Consider the following 18779-nt stretch of genomic DNA (forward strand, 5'->3'; position numbering starts at 1 on the left):
CTGGACGAATCTCCCCCGACAGGATCAGGGGAAGGCGTTGCCATGGCCTCTCCCATAGAGGTGGAGCAAGTTGTCAAAGCTGGCACCGGCAGTCAGTGCCTGGAAACTCCGGTTGCCGCAATGGCTCAGCCAAAAGTCCCTATTGTTACTGATGTTCAACGCCTTGTTGGAGCGGAGGACCAGACCTCTGGTGCCGCTATAGTAACTTCAGATGTGCCATCTTTGTCTGCAGTGGGTCGTGCTCCTCCTTCCGCAGCAAAGAGGGGGAAGGGCGTGGTGATTGACGAGTATGAATCCGAGTCAGAACTGGATCCTGATGACGTCAGGATGTTCGAAGAGGGCCTTACTCATTCGGTAGTTCATGCAGGGGGATCGGCTCGTGTTCTTCGGATCCCTTCTGATGTTAACCTTTTGGTGCAAGGGGATAACTTGGTACCGCAATTTAGCTTGCTATGTTCGGAGGCAGAGAATGAGTCCCTGCAAAATATTCCTGATGCCGAGTTGAGGGACGAAGTTGTCGTCATGGGCTTGAGAATACGGTACATTTGGCTTCTTGTTTTAAATTTCCCCCTTGTTTGAAAGCATTAGTTTAATTGCATTTCTATTTTTCAGACGTATATGGTGGAGGTGGAAAACATCCGTAGGGCCAATACTCGGTCGAGGATTTTCTTGCAGATGTTGGAGAAATACCGTCGCTACTACAACAGGTGTCGTGAGTTGCATGAACAGCTGAGGACGGATCCCCGTAACCGGGCTTTGGGCGAGGAATTGGAGAAAAGGATCAAGAGTTGCTGCAGACGATCCGTAGCAAGAGCGAGTTCGAGGAGCAACTCCGCCTCAAGGACAAAGAGCTCTAATTGGGTAAGGGGGTCACTGCGGAATGTGAGTATTTGCAGGGCAAGTTGAGGTCGATGTAGGCGGAGATGGATCAGAACTTGGTTCGAGTCGAGGAGATGAGCCCAGAGTGGAGAGGGAAGTTGGCTGCGATGGAGAGCAAGGTTGCTGGTTTAGAACACATTGAGAGAGCTTGGTCTGAGGCTTTGGCAAGGGCGACGGCCTTGGAGGACACCATTCGCGTACTCCAATCTGAACAGGAATCGGAGAGAGCGACAACTACTCTTAGGGAGGCGAGGCTCGAAGAACGCATTGGGACAATTGATCAGGAGGCGTCGACCCTGGGGGATCGAGTCGCGGCCTTGGAGGTGGAAAATTCACAACTACTAGCCCAGATTGCGTCACCTGCCACTGCCGTTCTTTGCCACGTGCATGAGCTCTAGGTTTATGCTGAAGCTCAACGGGATATATACAAGAATTTGAGGGAAGCAGGCACCGTGACTGAGGCATTTTATGAAGAAGCGCGAGCGAAATCTCGTGAGGCTCGCACAAATTGTGGATACGATGTGGCGACACCCGAAGCTAATGGTGGTGCGGATGGTGATGATGACGAGCCTTATGGAGATGGTGATGACGACGGCGGCGATGACACCGAGTGAAGAAAGTTGTACTTTGTTTTTATTTTCATTTCATTTGTCGGTTGGCATCTGTTTGTTCCCCCATTTTTATATTTGTTGGTTGGCCTGGGCCGTATGTAAGCGGCGATTGCCCGCACCTATGACTTTGCATGAATAAAGAGTTTTCTTCGCTATTTGCCTTGTGCTTCAATTTTTGTTCTAGCTATTTGTGATTGTCGCAAGACGGATGCCCGCCAAGCGAGTCCTGGTTTTCCTTCTACTTTTTGGTGAAGTCGTTTGGCCTCGAAAGGGTATTCATTCGAACCTGTCGAAATAACGACCCGTCGTGGTTTGAACGAAGTCGAAACTTTTTTTTTCCTTTTCTGATGGCGAAGGCCCTTGGCCTTAAGGGTGTTATTTCGAACTTATTGAAATAACAACCCATCTGAGTTCGAACGAGGTCGGACCTCTCTTCTTCTTTGATGGCGAAGGTCATTGGCCTTAAGGGTGTTATTTCAAACTTATCGAAATAACAACCCGTCTGAGTTCGAACGAGGTCAAACTTTTCTTTTTCTTTGATGGCCGAGGCCCTTGGCCTTAAGGGTGTTATTTCAAACTTATCGAAATAACAGCCCGTCTGAGTTCGAACGAGGTCGGACCTCTCTTTTTATTTGATGGCGAAGGCCCTTGGCCTTAAGGGTGTTATTTCGAACTTATCGAAATAACAGCCCGTCTGAGTTCGAACGAGGTCGAACTTTTCTTATTCTTTAATGGCGGAGGCCCTTGGCCTTAAGGGTGTTATTTCGAACTTATTGAAATAAAAGCCCGTCGTGATTCGAGCGAGGTTGAACTTTTCTTCTTCTTTGATGGCGGGGGCCCTTGGCCTTAAGGGTATTATTTCAAACTTATCGAAATAACAGCCCGTCTAAGTTCGAACGAGGTCGAACTTTTCTTCTTCTTTGATGGCGGAGGCCCTTGGCCTTAAGGGTGTTATTTCGAACTTATCGAAATAACAGCCCGTCTGAGTTCGAACGAGGTCGAACTTTTCTTTTTCTTTAATAGCGGAGGCCCTTGGCCTTAGTGGTGTTATTTCAAACTTATCGAAATAACAGCCCGTCTGAGTTCGAACGAGGTCGGACCTCTCATTTTCTTTAACGGCGAAGGCCCTTGGCCTTAAGGGTATTATTTCAAACTTATCGAAATAACAGCCCGTCTGAGTTCGAACGAGGTCGAACTTTTCTTCTTCTTTGATGGCAGAGGCCCTTGGCCTTAAGGGTGTTATTTCGAACTTATCAAAATAACAGCCCGTCTGAGTTCGAACGAGGTCGGACCTCTCTTTTTTGTTGATGGCGAAGGCCATCGAAATAACAACCCGTCTGAGTTCGAACGAGGTCGAACTTTTCTTCTTTTTGATAGCGAAGGCCCTTGGACTTAAGGGTGTTATTTCGAACTTATCGAAATAACAGCCTGTCTTAGTTCGAGCAAGGTCAAACTTTTCTTCTTATTTGATGGCGGAGGCCCTTGGCTTTAAGGGTGTTATTTCGAACTTATCAAAATAACAGCGTCTGAGTTCAAACGAGGTCGAACTTTTCTTCTTCTTTGATGGCGGAGGCCCTTGGCCTTAAGGGTGTTATTTCGAACTTATCGAAATAACAGCCCGTCTGAGTTCGAACGAGGTTGAATTTTTCTTTTTCTTTGATGGCGGAGGCCCTTGGCCTTAAGGGTGTTATTTCGAACTTATCGAAATAACAGCCCGTTTGAGTTCGAACGAGGTCGGACCTCTCTTTCTTTGATGGCAAAGGCCCTTGGCCTTAAGAGTGTTATTTTGAACTTTTCGAAATAACAGCCCGTCGTGGTTCGAGCGAGGTCGAACTTTTCTTCTTCTATGGCTAAGGCCCTTGGTCTTAAAGGGTGTTCTTTGGGGGAGTCCCAATTTGCTTAATTTTGCTTGCATTGGAGAATATGATGCATTTCATAGGGGTGTCCCAGTTTGTTTAATTTTGCTCGCATCAGGTGGCTCAACGCCGTGGACATGAGATGCTAATATTTTGCACAGGCTCTCGTTGCACGCGTGTTGCAGTTTCCTGTACGACTTGGGTCGTTCGTCTCGAAGACGCCACCGGCCGGGAGGGTTTTGGCTGTGTCGTAATCTTTGGTTCCTCAATCTGGGTACCCTGCGCTCGTTTGCTCGCGTGGATTTTACGTACCCGGTTTTGACGAAGTATGGGGGATGAGGATGAGATGTTCCTTGCCTCTGCCCGACGGTCTTGAGAGAAGGGGATAAGCTGGATTGCAACACCTTTCGCCTTGTCCGGGATATTCGAAGCCGATAGAGCAGGGAATTCCAGACCTCACGAATCCGTTTGGTTTCTTTTCCCTTAGCGCGCTCTCCACATCTTGCGTGAGTTGGGTTCTCTTCTCGTGTTTCTTAGTTTCGATCTGGGAAAAACTAGGAATTTTCACTAGGAAATCCCCACAGACGGCGCCAAATTGTTTGACCCAAAAAATTTTGAACTCTTTTTAAGCAAATCAATCAAAGATGAAGGGGTAAATCGTAGTCAAACCTAATTAATACCGGATCGAAAGATTGAATAACAACAATTGCATAATAGACGAATAGAGTACCAAAGATCTTATTAAAATTGAGTACTGTCTTTGCTCTCCGTAGAGAGGGAAGAAGAATTACAATTGCTTTGCCCTTTCGGGGTACCAGAATGGAGCTCTTCTCCTCTTTTCTTTTTGAAAAGTCCCCCCTCCTCCCTTTTAGAAGTGAAGTTTTATTCTTCCCTTTATTCTATGAGAGGGCCTGGAGAAAAAAGCTGACCCCTCGAAGTTTCCTTTTGCTTGTATATATAATCGAAAAACCTCTTACCCTTGCCACGACTTGGCGTGTCTGGGTCAGCGGAGCTTCCTGGTCGTGGAAAGGTGTTGCTTTCGTCGCTGTGTCGAATGTCTTAAAGGAGAGATGAGGTTAACATCATTGATTTCTTCTACCTGGTGCCAAGAATGGGGTCGTTGCCACCTTGGTCGTGATGGTCAGATTTTGACCAATACACGTAGTTGTACAAATGACAGGGACTAATTCTGTCCGATAGGCTAGTATATAATTATATGTACCATCGAGCATGAGTTTTGCTGTCATAAAATAATTTTGTCGAATCAACCTGGCATGTTCGGTGATTGTTATGTTTACTTAACTTTTCGGCCAGATTTAATATATTTTGTTGGCCAAATTTATTTTTCGAGTAATCAATCATAAGTTTAGTGATTCCATTGCTTCAATAACATTCGTATAAAACATGTAATAAGTTGACTGGCCATTTAATAAATTAACTTTATTATTATTCGTAATTTCCTACGGCAAATTCTAAAGCCTCCCATACCCGCAAGTCGTGCTATTTGTACATTATGGCCCTTTACAATTTTGAATTTAAGAAAATAATCTTTTTAGATATCTTATGTGTAAAAGACATATCTCTTACATATAAAAGTAAATCTCTCATGTGTAAAAAAAAGAGTTAGGGTCATAAAACTAAAAATAAATTTGTAAATCTCTCCGCAGTCCATATCATATCAAGTACTTTAGGTTCAGCGATTCAGCATAAGCAAGCAAGTAAGCAGAATGTAACTTTCATCTTTTCCTTTCTTATTTCTTTTCCCTTTATTTTTGTTTCAATTGTTTTACGAGAAATAATTATTCAAATATTTAACATGGCTTCAGAGTTTTATTGCATTGGGTTGGAAAAAGTCTGCCACAGAGTTGACTGTAAGTGTACGGATAATCCACTTAGTCAGACAAAGGTATGCTTGACATTAGAAGTTTGGGACAAACACATACACATATATTCATTTCTATGTCAGTACACTTGGTTTCTTTTTTCTTTTTGCTTCACACGCCCCATAAACCAAGTGTAATAGAGTTTCTTTGTTTGCTATTTTCGCGAGAAAATAGATTACTTGATCATTAATTGTTGTGTTTTTTTTCAATTAACTAAAATGGGGACAAATAACGTAATAAATATACCAACCTAGGAGAGGTGGACCAAATGACATCGGTGAGCCATCTTTCAGATAGCTCTCACCCCCAATTCCCATTGCAAGTGGACACTAAGAAGTGCAAACAAAAGAGACATAGAAAATCTCACTGACATTGAAAACGGTCTGTTGAAAGCAATTTGGTAAAACGTGCTAGAATTTGATTTCTTTTTCAACCAATTTTCATTAACGTGTCACTCCAAATACCTTAACAAGTCTGATTGATAATGTGGTCAAACTGCAAATACACTTCGAATGGAGGACAAGAAAGCAAAAGACCACTAGGCACTAGCTATACCCTTCTTTTCGTAGAAACTTATCCGCATTCGATTTATACCAAACTATACTAATTTACCATAGATAAGTGATAAATAAAGACAAATATATATATATAATAATTAATCGAAATATGACTAATCATAACAATGTATGTGAACACATGACATAGTTTTAAGAGTGACCTTTTCTCAAAATCCTAAATTTATCCTTTCTTTCTCGCAGTAATTTCCATTTTTTCACTTGTATTTAAGTGTATGTTGCAATTTGCAAAAAAGCTGTTACTTACTAATTTTTAGCTCTTGCTTATCATGATATGTTTAAGTGCCTTTGGTAGCCTTGACACATGAACATAAAATAGAAAAACATGTCCGATGATCAGATAATAAAGCAAGGCCTCACCAACTACAGCAAATGCCCTGGCAATACCAAAGTCTTGTGGGGCTGCAGAGGCAAAGCTCAGAAAGATTTCCATAATCATCACAGCAAAACAAACGTCTTGTTTCTTTGTGTCTAGTCATCATCTCACAAATCTTAATGATGGCTAAAAAATGACAGTAGTGATCATAAATGCATTTCCAAATAATTGGGAGTACAAGCAAAGGCAGGGGTCCGACACTCCGACTCTCCCACCCCCCTCTCCAATATCCAGATATCTACTTGCAACGACGAATTCGAGATCTAGAGTCAGTCAGTGGGTTCAAATGAGTAATATGTATATATTTTACCTTTTTGCATATGCATACATAATTAGAGCGGAAAACAATGAGTTCAATTAAACTCAAGAACTTGTCCTAATTCCGTCCAAGATTTTCAGATGGAATTCAATTATAGGAGTGTCTAACAAGAACAATGATTTATTTGGACTGAGAAAGGTTGCTGCTACCTGCAGTGCTTGCCCAGGAACAAAGAGTAGTACCTATCAATGAAGACAATACATTGAGGAAGAGAAGTTGCCAAGAAAATTATAAACACACCTACAATAGGGTTCAATCATTCACTTTCGGAAGAGGAAAAATGTGCACACTTTTATGGTGTTGTGGTCCTACAACTATGTTTTAGCTTTGTCAGTCTCCCAAACATGTAGTGCCATGTGTAACATACCAAGAATGGTGTCATATTATTGCACCTTCCTTGGTCTAACTATTTTTGTTCGAACGTGAACATCATGTCCAAGGTAAAAGATTAAGAATTGTATTAAAACTTCCTCATTGGGGGATGATTTTATATATAGCAGTTTATAGATTAATTTATTTCCGCAGAGGTAATATAGGAGGCCCCCTTTCCAAAGTTTGGACACAATTGACAATTTTCACTCTCAAGTTTCGACTATAGCATGCACATTGACTTAATGTGAAAATGCGATAATAATACCAATTACTACCATATAGTTCTCCCCTTTTTATTGTAGCAGTTCAGAGAATAATGTTTCCACAGACAAAATGTCCCCTCAAATATCAGGACACATTTGTCCATTTTCACTCTGGACCGTGGCATTAACATGTGAAGTTAATTCTTGTACCGAATCATTCTCCCTTTTCCAAAGGAGTGGGGAGGGATCAGAAACTCAGAATATTAACTGAGAGAAGTTGTTCCTGGCTTCCTGCACAACACTATCATACCAAAGTTCTCCAAAATATAGACTTATCCAAAAGCATATAATCTAGGAAAAATCATGTTACAATGACCATAAAAAGAGGACCCTAGATACCTTATTTTTCTATCTAATCCCCTTTCTCTGCCAAAGTAGAGAAATAGAAACGGCCAATTGATGTTATGCATGCACTAGCGAGAAGAACAGCAAAGTCACATGCACAAACTCCAAAATAAGTCTATGTGCTATCTATCATCCTACAGTCTTATATTAACGAAACTGAGATAATATAGTTTGTATCTTTCAGGTAACTTATACATGATTTTGAGCTGTAGAGGAAAAAAGAGGAGGCGCTAATCAAATTCTGCTCATTTTCCCGAAGTGAACCATACAATCTTGACAACCGTTAGCAGCACATTGACATTGATATTTTCACCCAAGTGTGAAGCAAGTCTGAATAACTTATGTTTTGCCCCTTCTGTAATGCAGAACCAGAAGCACTCTCTTGGCGGTTGCTCAGAAGTCTAGACATTAGATAATCACCAGAAGAATTCCCCGGCAGGAAGATAAACAAACTGACTAAACTCCACTCAAAATTTCTCCAGCTAGCTACATTGCTAACACTACCGTTAAGAATATTGCTGCTCACAGTTTTAGATTAGGTCTTCAATTGCTGAAAGCACCTGAAGAGTCTCTCTTGCTATATGCTGTGATTAATAAACAAAGAAAGATGATTTCACCACCTTCAAACTACAATCTGTTTCTTGATGGATGGAAATGCTACAAGTGTTTATTTTAATATGGAGATGCTGGTGTTCTAAGTACCATGCACAGATGTGCAAGAGGTAGGGAGTACAAAGATTTACCTTCATATGCAATATTTATTACACTTGTTGATTACTCATTCTGCTCGGTCCTGAATGGTCAAAAGAAAAAATATATACATTAAGGCATAAAACATTTAGAGGAAGACAGATTAAAAGGGCAATGCAACCACCAAAGCTTACTTTGGTTTGTCAGTTAAAGTCACCATAGATCTGAGGACATCTGGATTAATACTATCTGCAAGAACTCCTTGATCCGATATCCATAAAGACTTCTCCTTTACAAAGCTCTGGAGTTTCTTCGCTTCGTAATCAAGTAGAGTTTGATCTGCATCAAGTAACTAACTATTTGGACCGGTTCATATTTCAAATATTGAAACAGAGTAGAAGAACAAAGTAAACACTAGAATTCTCTGCAAGAATAAGGAAATGAATTATGAAAGAGAGAAAAGTAAAGGGAGACATAAGTTAAAGTTAATGGTCATTCTAGCGCTGCAACTTGCATAAAATCATTCCTACACTCAATAAGACCACCCTAATGTGGCAAGTCATGATGGGGTTGGCTTTGATAAGGACCAGAAATCTACTTATATGAAAGAGCAAGGTAACCAAATTTAAACAGCTGGCAATCAAAGCTAAATTTGTTAAGTTTCACATGAGCATGACTGCACAAAAATATGGGGCTCGAAGGGATGACAGAAAATGGCCAAGGTATACTGGTAGTAACATAGGTTGCCTCGTGGGATGTCTTTGCCTAGAAAATTATTTACTTACTAGACGAAAAAAGAGCAGAAAACATTGTTAGGCAACTAAGTAGACCCAAGTTAAGAACATTAATTTATATGAAATGAGGGTGTTAAGGCAATATGAAACAAAATGATAGACAAAAAATAAGAAATCCAAGAAACAAGATAAAATCGTCTACAGTATAAAATCCATCTCATTGCAAGTATACTCCCTACCTTTATGCTTAGACTGTTGCAATAAGTGATCCTCCATGAAAAAAGAATGACACAATTTGGATCACAAAGGTCAAACAAGTCTACTTATTGTATATTAGAAACTAATAAGAAGTATGTAGCCTTTTAAACCTAGAATATTTAAGAACGTATTCAAGAAAATCTTAATTAAAAAATTATTTGGCTCTCCAAATAGTGCATCATTTATAAAATGGATCAGAGGAATGTTCACTCTCTAGAAAGGCAAATTCACCGTCATCACTTGTCTATCCTCTACTTGGTGCAGTGTCCGGTAGAGATCATGCATCATGGCTTTAGCCTATCGCTATTCTTTGCTCATTCTAATCTTAATAGTTGTAAAAACTGTTTGTGTTCTCCTTTTTCTTCTCTAATGTGATAAACCCCACTCCAAACCCTGTGCCCTCAGGAGTATTCTCGTTTTTCTTTCTCTGACGTGATAAATTCAAATCCAAACCCCCTGCTCTCAGGAGTCAACAGTGGCCCTTTCTACTTTGTTCCCTCGGTGGTTCAAACCTCCACCCTCTTGGTTAGAAGTTGATCTTGTAACGAGAGCAACCTCACTTGCAACCCAATTCATGAGAGGAAAAAGTCTCAACTCTCAAAAAATTTGTTTACATCTTAAATAACTTCTATCAGCTTTACAACAACAACAACAATAACAATAATAATAACAACAACAACTTCTATCCGCTCTTAAGCAACTTAATTTTAATATATTGTTCTTCTTCACTGGTGACTGGTAAAGCTTTGTCTCTGAAAATGCAGCTCCTGAAACAGCACATGTTTTCATATATAGAAACTTCTTCCTCGTGCATTCATGTATAACTCAATCACTCAGATAAAGCGGATGAATTATACTCGCATAAAGTTTATATGTAAGTGCATACTTTCTAATAAATATTCACAACACAAATGTGGTAAGAAAGAAACCTTTCTCCAGAATGGTATGAGCAGCATGAAATGGTATATTAGCAAATACATCAGCTCCCGGGAACATGACCCAAGTCTTCTCCTTTGAATCGTGATTACCACAGGTTGAACAAACCTCTTTCACCAGTAGTCTTGATTCAACATCCCTCATTAGTGACTCAAACGGTGTAGGAACGCTAGTTTTTGTCGTCTTGGCCCTCCTCCTTAGTGCAGTTAATGCTTCCCTGTTCCCATTCCTCACTCTATCATTTTCAATTAACTGCATTACATTACACATAGTTTGTTTATACATTTGAACAGAAACTATTTTGCTTCAACCTAGAGGGCATTTCAAGTACCTGTTGCCGAGCTAATAAAAGATTTTCAGCTTCTATTTCAACCTCAATAAGCTTTTCTTGCAATTGTTTCATTGAGTCGTCCATTGATCTCTGAAACTGCAATAGCAATTATGAGTGTCCGCGACTTTCCACAAACTAATTCATCAAGTTTCTATGCACAAAACAACTCTGGCAAAATAACTTTGGAAGTAATGTCAGCATGTAAGGGGAAAGAATGAAATAGAATTTTAATCTCCACCAATCATATTCTCTAATACAATCAGACACTAGGGGCGGGCGTCGGCCGGTTCGGTTTTCATGAAGTTCGGTTCGGTTTTTTCGGTTTTCTATTTGGTGCACCAATAACCGAACCAAAATTAGTTCGGTTTCTTTGTTAATTCGGTCCGATTTTCGGTTCAATTCGGTCGGTTTGGTCTTGTCGTATTGAGCTTTTCAATCGAACTTTTTCTACTAAAAAATATGTTTAATTTCATGTTTTAGTGCAATTAAAACTTGAAAATACGATACTTATAATATGATTAGCCAAAACATTTATTTGACGTAGGAAACATAAATTAAATATGAACTAGGAGAAGACTCAGTCCTGCAAAGACATCTGTAAAACATGAACATACTAATATGAGTCCAGCTAAATCTAAGGCAGTCGTTGCAAATGAGAGTTTGCTAGAATTGATGGATATTACTTAGCCACAGTCGAGAGGAGAGAACCAGTCATGGGCAGACGAAACGGAAAATATGGAAGCTCAACCAATACAAGAAGAAAACTTCGAAAACCGAAGTTGCAAAACCGAGCACCGAACCAAATACCGAAATTATAGAAAACATAAACCGAAAACCGACCGAATAAGCAAAAAAACCGAAACCGAATGAACCGAAATTTACGGTTCAATCGGTTTTTTCGGTTCGATCGGTATTATACTCACCCCTATCAGACACACTTCCGCATTCGTGATACAGATATGCAAAAAAATAAATAAGTCATAATTTGTGATACTCGTCACTGAGCTCAATTAAATGTTATTCCTAATTTCCAACGAACTTGCATAAAAAAAGGAAATCATGAAGTATTAAGATGCTTTAATAATTAGAATCTATATGGCATTAGAAAGAGGTGAGGGAAGAGCTTTCCAGCTTACAGAGTGCCGAGGGACGAAGGAGAAGCTTTGAGGTCGCCGGTTGCTTAGCGGAGTTCAAGTTGGGTTTTGCCGGTAAGGATTTCCGGTGTGTGACCCTGAGAAACAGCGATTTTGGAATCAGGATTTCAAGAGATTCGGCGGCGGTTGGGAGCGATTATTTGTAGCAACCTATATTTTTACTCTATATTCGTTGGCGAAATATATTTCACTAAACAATACTTATTTACTTGGGACAGAGGAAATCAATTGGTCTCTTGTCTTTTTTGTTTTTCTCTTTCATCTTTTGAGGAAACTTTTTCTTATTTTGAGAAAAATACCTATCTTATTAGGAGTTGCGTGAATTCAATAGCTTAATATATTTACAAGACATAATTTGTGATAAATTATGACAAAAAATTGGTAATTATTGATAAATCTAATATAATAGTTAGTAGATTTATCAGTTATTATATATCAATATTATTAAACCACAATATTAAATGCAATCTATTCAAATATTATATCCACAATATGATACATTATGAAACAATTGATAACAAGCTATAAGGAAGGAAACATTTCTTTTTCGTGTTTTGAAATTTTTTATAGGACTAGCTTTTGATGAATTCTCTATCACACTGTTGGACGAAAGAAACAGGTGCTCCCTCTCTGTTCCATATCCATCTCTAGCCTTGTCTATGTTACAGGACAATAATCATGCTTATATAGCTGGCTGTATCTCTAGCCTTGGATTGGAGCATGTTTTTCAATAGCTAATAACTATATTGTTTGGTTTGAAAACTAAACTTGTTTTGACTAAATTAAACAAAGAACTGTTATTATAGATATACAAAATAGCACATGCAGTTCCTTGTTCAAACTCATTAATCTGGAGATATTTTAAACTTAAATTATATTTCCACTAAATTCCTTCGCATAAATTCTTTTTCCCATGGATTTCAAATCTTTGACCATGCTATTCCCTTATCCTCCACATCATAGGATGTCAAATACTTTTTTCCCATAATTCCATTAACTATTGATAGAACTTTCAATTTCTGAACTTGCGTATCTCCTATTTGACCTTGAATATTTGGTTGCTAAATTAGCAAAGTATTTGCATTTTTATTAGTCATGAGATCGAGCAGTGGTGCAATAAAAACCAAAACAACACATCATGATTCATGGAGAAGTAATTTTCTGAAAGACAGCCTCAACTTAATTAAACTCGGCCAAGCATTTTCTCAAACACAATATGTCCACAAACTCAACAAACTATCAAAATCCAAGACTTTAAAGCCCTAGCTCTCCCAAATTCCCACTAGAAATAGCATTCAACGGCTTCTCGTTTCAGAAATAAACAATCAGAATCACCATCAACAAGATAAAATCTCGGCAAAAGATTCAAACATTGAGCAGAACGGGAAAAGAGAGAGCGGGAATAGCAAGAGGAAAAGAAAGCTGCAGCGAATGAATAAAAATACAGAGCAAAGAGAGAGAGAGAGAGTAGTTACGTACCTAAGAATTTTAAAGGAAAGAGAAGAAATTGCTGCTTTCTTGAAGAATCCACAGTCGCATACAGCCGAGAGAGTGAGAAAGAGAGTTGAGAGGGAGGGAGACAGACAGACAGTGTATTTTGTTTCTAGGGGTTTGATTGTTTGATCGATTATACCCAAATGCCCCCTTAAAAAGTTACGCAGAAGGAACATTTTTAAAAGAAAATTAATTTAAAAATAACGTTTACCAGTGCACCAAGGTAGTCAATTTTAAAATTTATACTTTTTATATATAGGCTAGGGAGGCTCCGCATAAATCCACCCCTACCAATTTACCAGTGCACCAAAGTAATCAATTGACCATGGTGGCCACAAATATATTTATATAAATAATTTTAAAATCGATACTGTTTATATAGCCTAAGGAGGGAGCATGAGTGCATATACCTAGGGGTGTCAATGATTTGGTTTGGTTCACCCAGTTATTTTATAAAATTTGTATCATATTAATTTTTTTTGATTATTCTATTATGTATAACCAAAATTAAATTTTTCAAAACCGTCTGAGTGATATCGGTTTCTCTTCGATATCAGTGCGATTCGGTTAATTTTTGGTACTTTTTATATGTCATGTAAAAGTCATTAGTAGAAGTAGAATGCAATAACATATGTGCTTTTATAGGACTTAGCAAAACTCTCTAGATATTTTTACTGTTTAAAGAATGATGAATTAAGAAAACATGAAAGATGACCAGAGTATAGATCTATCTATATTCTACAATAGCGTAAAAGAAACGAAGCAATAAGTTGCTACTCATAATCGCTAGAATACCTTGTGTCTTGCTAGTGTATATATGCTGAAACTAATTTCGTTTCAATAGGAGCAGCAAAATAAGTTTGGGAATTAGGATTTTGAGTTTTAATTACTTGTTGGCTTGTAATCGTTTTCATAATTCCAAGGCCCAAGGAAAATTTTAATGCTTTATTACTTTAAAACTTAATATATAAATATATTTTCACATGTTAACTTATTAAGTACAGTTCAGTATTTTTTTCAGTTTATTTTCATAAAATTAAAAATTTACCCTAATTATCGGTATGATTATACATTTATATAAAACCCTACAATTTTATTAGAAAAAAAACCTACAAAATGGTTCTGTATAGTGCAGTTCGATCGATTTAGTCAGTTTTTAAATATACATTGACACCCCTAGATGTACCCCACCCCTCCTCATAAATCCGCCCCTATCAACTTACTAATGCACCTAGGTAATCAATTGAACATATTTATATATAGTAGATAATTTTAAAATTGGTACTGTTTAATGTGTTTATATATAGCCTAGGGAGGGGAGCATGGCACATATACCCCACCCCTTCCACATAATCCGCCCCTGTATGAGTCTTCTGTTATTGATTTTATTTAATTTTATGATAACATTTCATTCACACAGTTGCGAATACAGATTTTCAAGGGACACCAAAATCGGACCAAACCTCAGAAGTGAGCACATTAGTATTCAGCTTTTCGATCTGAGCATTATAAAGTAGAAACGACTAAAAGAGTCCGTAAGTTGGTTACTAAGTAAGAGACCAAGGAAGCATTTTAAGTAGAAAGATGATTCTATCATATACTCCAAGTAGTAATAAACTGAATATTCCATTTATTGCACTTCATCTTCCCACGTTTATTTTCCTCAGCGCGCAAACTCACACCATTATTAGTTGAGGCATGAATACGCCAAGGACTTTTCCTCGATCAATTCCTTCGCTGTTGCGTCCATCTTGGCTCTTGAAAACTCATCTATCTTCAGACCTGCATCAGAGAAACAGAAAGTTCAAACAAAAGATGTTCACTAGACAAGCTCAAACAAAAGATGTTCACTAGCCTGAGTACTAGACTTTTTTTTAAGATAATGGTGGTGTATGGGCCATCTTGCGCGAGCTTGACTAGCGCAGGTTCTGGATAACTTTATCCACCAACTCTTAGACAAATAGGATAAAATTACCTAGCATTTCTTGCCTCTTCGTGGATTTAAACTGTGTTTTACATACCCCGTGCGAGTACTAAAATGACACAGACAAACTAACCTTGCACAATTGACCATTCTCCTTTCTCACAAGTAACTGGAAAAGAGTAAATTAAGCCAGGTGGGATGCCATAAGATCCATCAGAGTAGACTCCCATTGAAACCCATGTCCCCTACAAAAAATATGTAAGCAAAATTTAGTCTAATAAACCAAAGTGACATATGTAAGTGTTATAACTATACAGAAAGATAAATGGGATACTGAACCTTTGGAGTGCCCAGAACCCAATTACGTATATGATCACAAGCTGAGCTAGCAGCAGATAATGCACTTGATAGCTTTCGAGCTTTTATGATGGCGGCCCCTCGCTGCTGCACTGTTGTGATAAATTCTGTGTTCAACCTAACATTTTCAGGGAAGCTTATTAGTACTGATTTGATCTTCTTATTTTGATTATATACTTTCTTGTATTTGAGGTATAAAGTTATGGATAGTATGTCTGCCTAAAGTTGTAAAGATATGAAAATAAGACTTAATAATTGAATAGAGCAATTTACCATTGATCATTAGCCACAAGTTCTCTGACAGACTTTTCACCACTAGTAGTTTTTACTGTTGCATGATTCACATCTGGATACTGAGTTGAAGAGTGATTTCCCCATATTGTTACATTCTTTACATCACCAACATGAACATTTAGCCTCTCTGAAACCTGACCTAAAGCTCTATTGTGATCAAGCCTTGTTAGGCAAGTGATGTTTTTCTCCGGAAAGGAAGGTGCGAATTCTTTCAGAATAAGCGCATTTGTGTTAGCTGGATTCGCAACAACCAAAACCTGCAACAATCGCAGACCACGATAAACATGTCTATTTTTGAGTTCGTGTTGTCTTCACAGATTACAAATTGAATAACAAATATTTTTTTTTACCTTGCAATCAGGGGCAGCATGCTGTTCTAAGGCAGAGGCCTGTGCCTTATAAATTGAAACATTTTTGGACATCACATCCTTTCTTTCCATCCCTTCCTTTCTTGGAAATCCACCAACCATAACAGCAACATTGACATCTTTACAAGCTTCGACAACATCCGTTGTAGCAACAACACCTATAGAACAATAATATTCAATATATTCACTAAGTAAAAAAGAAAAGAAACAAAGCTGTGTGAATGCTTTTCTCTTCTACTGTTTGACCTTTCCGGTCATTTGTATGTTTTCAATCAATTGACACATAGTTCAGTTACTTTAATGTGACAAAAGAATAGTTTTGCTAGTTTACTGTTTGGTAAAATATAGTGGCCATACTTGAAATTAAGGAGTTTCTTACCTTTGAGAAGAGGCAAAGCTGCATCAATTAATTCCATTTTTACTCCTTTCAATGCCTCAGCAGCAGGTTCAATATCAAGCATGTGTATGATAACAGGTTGATCAGGGCCTAACATGGCTCCTCGAGCAATCATCGGAACAAGAGCATATCCAATTTGACCTATTACAAGACAAGTTCAAACCAACATGAAGCATCATCATACATCTTTTACCATAACTCTAAATACTAAAAGGAAGACTAAAGGGGCTGTGAATTATTCAGAATCAGAATGTTTTGGCACCATATTGCTATTGGAATGTGATGGACCGACGTGAACAGTGCGATTCATATAGCCAAATGAAACTTGTTTGGGATCGAGGCATAGTTGTTGTTGTGATAGTCGAATGTTAAAAAAACTCGCCTTTTCACAATTCAGCTATTATTGAGCAAAATCACATGAGCTAAACTGCTAATCACTATATCCTTGTTAACCGATCAACAAAATCCACTTTTAGAACTTCTTATAGCATGTACTATTAGGAGGCCTATTTCCTGATTTGTATATACGAGTTGTAGCAAAGGGGACCATAATCAAAACATTCAGAAGCCGAACAGAGTAAATAAAATGTTCACAGTATAGAAAATAATTGCAGCCATATAATTAATTAACATGCCTGCAGCACCAGTAACAAGCACTGTAATGGGATCCTTTTCTATATTCAAGAAGCTCCATATGTGCCTAACAATCTTCCATGACAAACACGCACAACCCAACAAAACAAGAGGCTTTTCCATCGATCCCAAATATTCCATTTTAATAAGAAAATAAACAGAGAGAAATTTCACAGAAGCTCACACGATAATCGGAATTAGGTACTGTAACACGATACATTTATGTGATTTTTAAAGGAACAAAAGAGGAATTTTCACAAAAAAGAAGTTTGAAGACAAGGCAACCAAATGACAAAGACAAAATCCACAAGCTATGAAATAGAATAGTAACTCATCCATGTCAAGAAAAGAACCTGATATAACTACCAAAATGAGAACGAATGATTATATGATCATGGTGTTAAAAAAAAAAAAAACGTACCGGCGGCTCCAGTGACAAGAACTCTAGTAGGTTGTTTTGCCATGGTTGAAAAAATGCAGAGTCTGAGTAGATAATATTATGAAAGTTAAATTAGTTACTTAAAATTTTACAATGTTAAGGTCTGTTGATATAGATTATGAGAAGTAGAGTATGGAGGTATATAGAAATAATCCAAGGAGAATTTATAGGGATAAGTTGCCTAGAATATAGGATATGGCCATCAAAAGCAGTTGTAGCAATCACAGGAAAAGCTGAATGTTCGTTGCTGCCTCACGGACTTGGCATCAATCGGACTTGTTCAAATTTTAAATTTTTATTAGGAGAACGCCTGAGACGATAACTGTGCTACCCGTGCAATGACTTTTTCCTTGTTATTGTCTCTTTGCTCTGTAATTAACAGGAGAAGATAGCATATTTAACAAATAGATTTACTTTAAATATTAAACTTTGTAAATTTCTTTTTAATTAATTTTCAATTGCAAAAGGATAAGACAAAACTTATATTTGTGTTTTTGAATATTCCCTCCGTTACCGTTTATTAGTCCTTTGTTTTAAACATATTATTTTCTTTCAAGAGAAAATTATTATTTTCTTTCAATATTACCTTAATATTAAGTACTTACACTTTTTCTAATTTCTCAATGGATGTACCTAGTCAATAGAGCATTAGAAAAAGAAAACGGAGGAAGTAGCGGAAAGTAAACGGTCAAGAAATTAAAGAGTAAAACACTTTGTTGCTTGAATAATTAATCCACTTTACTACTGCTTCAATTGTAACACAAGATTCCTCTTATTTGCATATGGCATAATTATGAAAGCACATGAATAGTGTAATTGTTTTTAAGGTACAAATTTGTTAAAGACAAATAATATTATACATCAAAACTTTTAAAGGTGTGTCACCACTTTGCTGTTTGACCATATTACTATTACACGCGTCAATCAACGTCTGACACGTGTCATAAATCGTTAAAAAAAACTGAAAAAGAACCTCTGCCCCCTGCCCCCACTCCTCATCTTCCCAAAGAAAAAAATACAGAAAAAAACCCCCACCCCCTCCTCATCTCCCCAACCCCATCATCTTCTCCACCACCACCATACTATCACCAACCCTTCCACTACAAGCACCTTCTTCCCCAACTATAGATTCAACTCTTTTCCCGATTTTTAACAAGTTTTAACAGCATTCATCACAAATCCTTATAGAAATTTCAAAATCAAGCTCAAACACAAAGCTTCAAACTTGTTAATGGTGTTTTTTGAATTTTATCAAAATTAATCACCTAAGTAAATTTTTATTCAACAATAA

At 37.9% G+C, this 18779-nt stretch overlaps 2 protein-coding genes across 4 annotated transcripts; both read right to left on the reverse strand.

Moving 5' to 3' along the window:
• Positions 1–7403: 7403 nt before the first annotated feature.
• On the reverse strand, positions 7404–14388 carry LOC107817308 (uncharacterized). Of its 2 annotated transcripts, XM_016643113.2 has the most exons (7): positions 13062–14388; positions 11565–11659; positions 10429–10524; positions 10091–10349; positions 8364–8508; positions 8223–8272; positions 7404–8063 (listed from the first exon to the last, which is right to left on the reverse strand). In XM_016643113.2, the coding sequence occupies exons 3-6, from the start codon at positions 10510–10512 to the stop codon at positions 8254–8256; spliced, it is 507 nt and encodes a 168-aa protein (XP_016498599.1). In that variant the 5' UTR covers positions 10513–10524; positions 11565–11659; positions 13062–14388; the 3' UTR covers positions 7404–8063; positions 8223–8253. The 2 variants fall into 2 exon arrangements, with proteins under 2 accessions (XP_016498599.1, XP_016498605.1); XM_016643119.2 differs by lacking the exon at positions 11565–11659 and having other exon boundaries at positions 13062–13225.
• Positions 14389–14528: 140 nt separating this feature from the next.
• Positions 14529–17627, reverse strand: LOC107817292 (malate dehydrogenase, cytoplasmic). 2 transcript variants are annotated; one of them, XM_016643102.2, is made up of 7 exons: positions 17471–17627; positions 16399–16557; positions 16002–16177; positions 15631–15908; positions 15340–15475; positions 15134–15245; positions 14529–14858 (listed from the first exon to the last, which is right to left on the reverse strand). In XM_016643102.2, exons 1-7 carry the CDS (start codon positions 17511–17513, stop codon positions 14764–14766), a joined length of 999 nt encoding a protein of 332 aa, XP_016498588.1. In that variant the 5' UTR covers positions 17514–17627; the 3' UTR covers positions 14529–14763. The 2 variants fall into 2 exon arrangements, with proteins under 2 accessions (XP_016498588.1, XP_016498582.1); XM_016643096.2 differs by lacking the exon at positions 17471–17627 and adding an exon at positions 17052–17247.
• Positions 17628–18779: the final 1152 nt, after the last annotated feature.

This window comes from Nicotiana tabacum, chromosome 7 (genome assembly GCF_000715075.1).
Source record: "Nicotiana tabacum cultivar K326 chromosome 7, ASM71507v2, whole genome shotgun sequence".
NCBI classification, from domain to species: Eukaryota; Viridiplantae; Streptophyta; class Magnoliopsida; order Solanales; family Solanaceae; genus Nicotiana; species Nicotiana tabacum.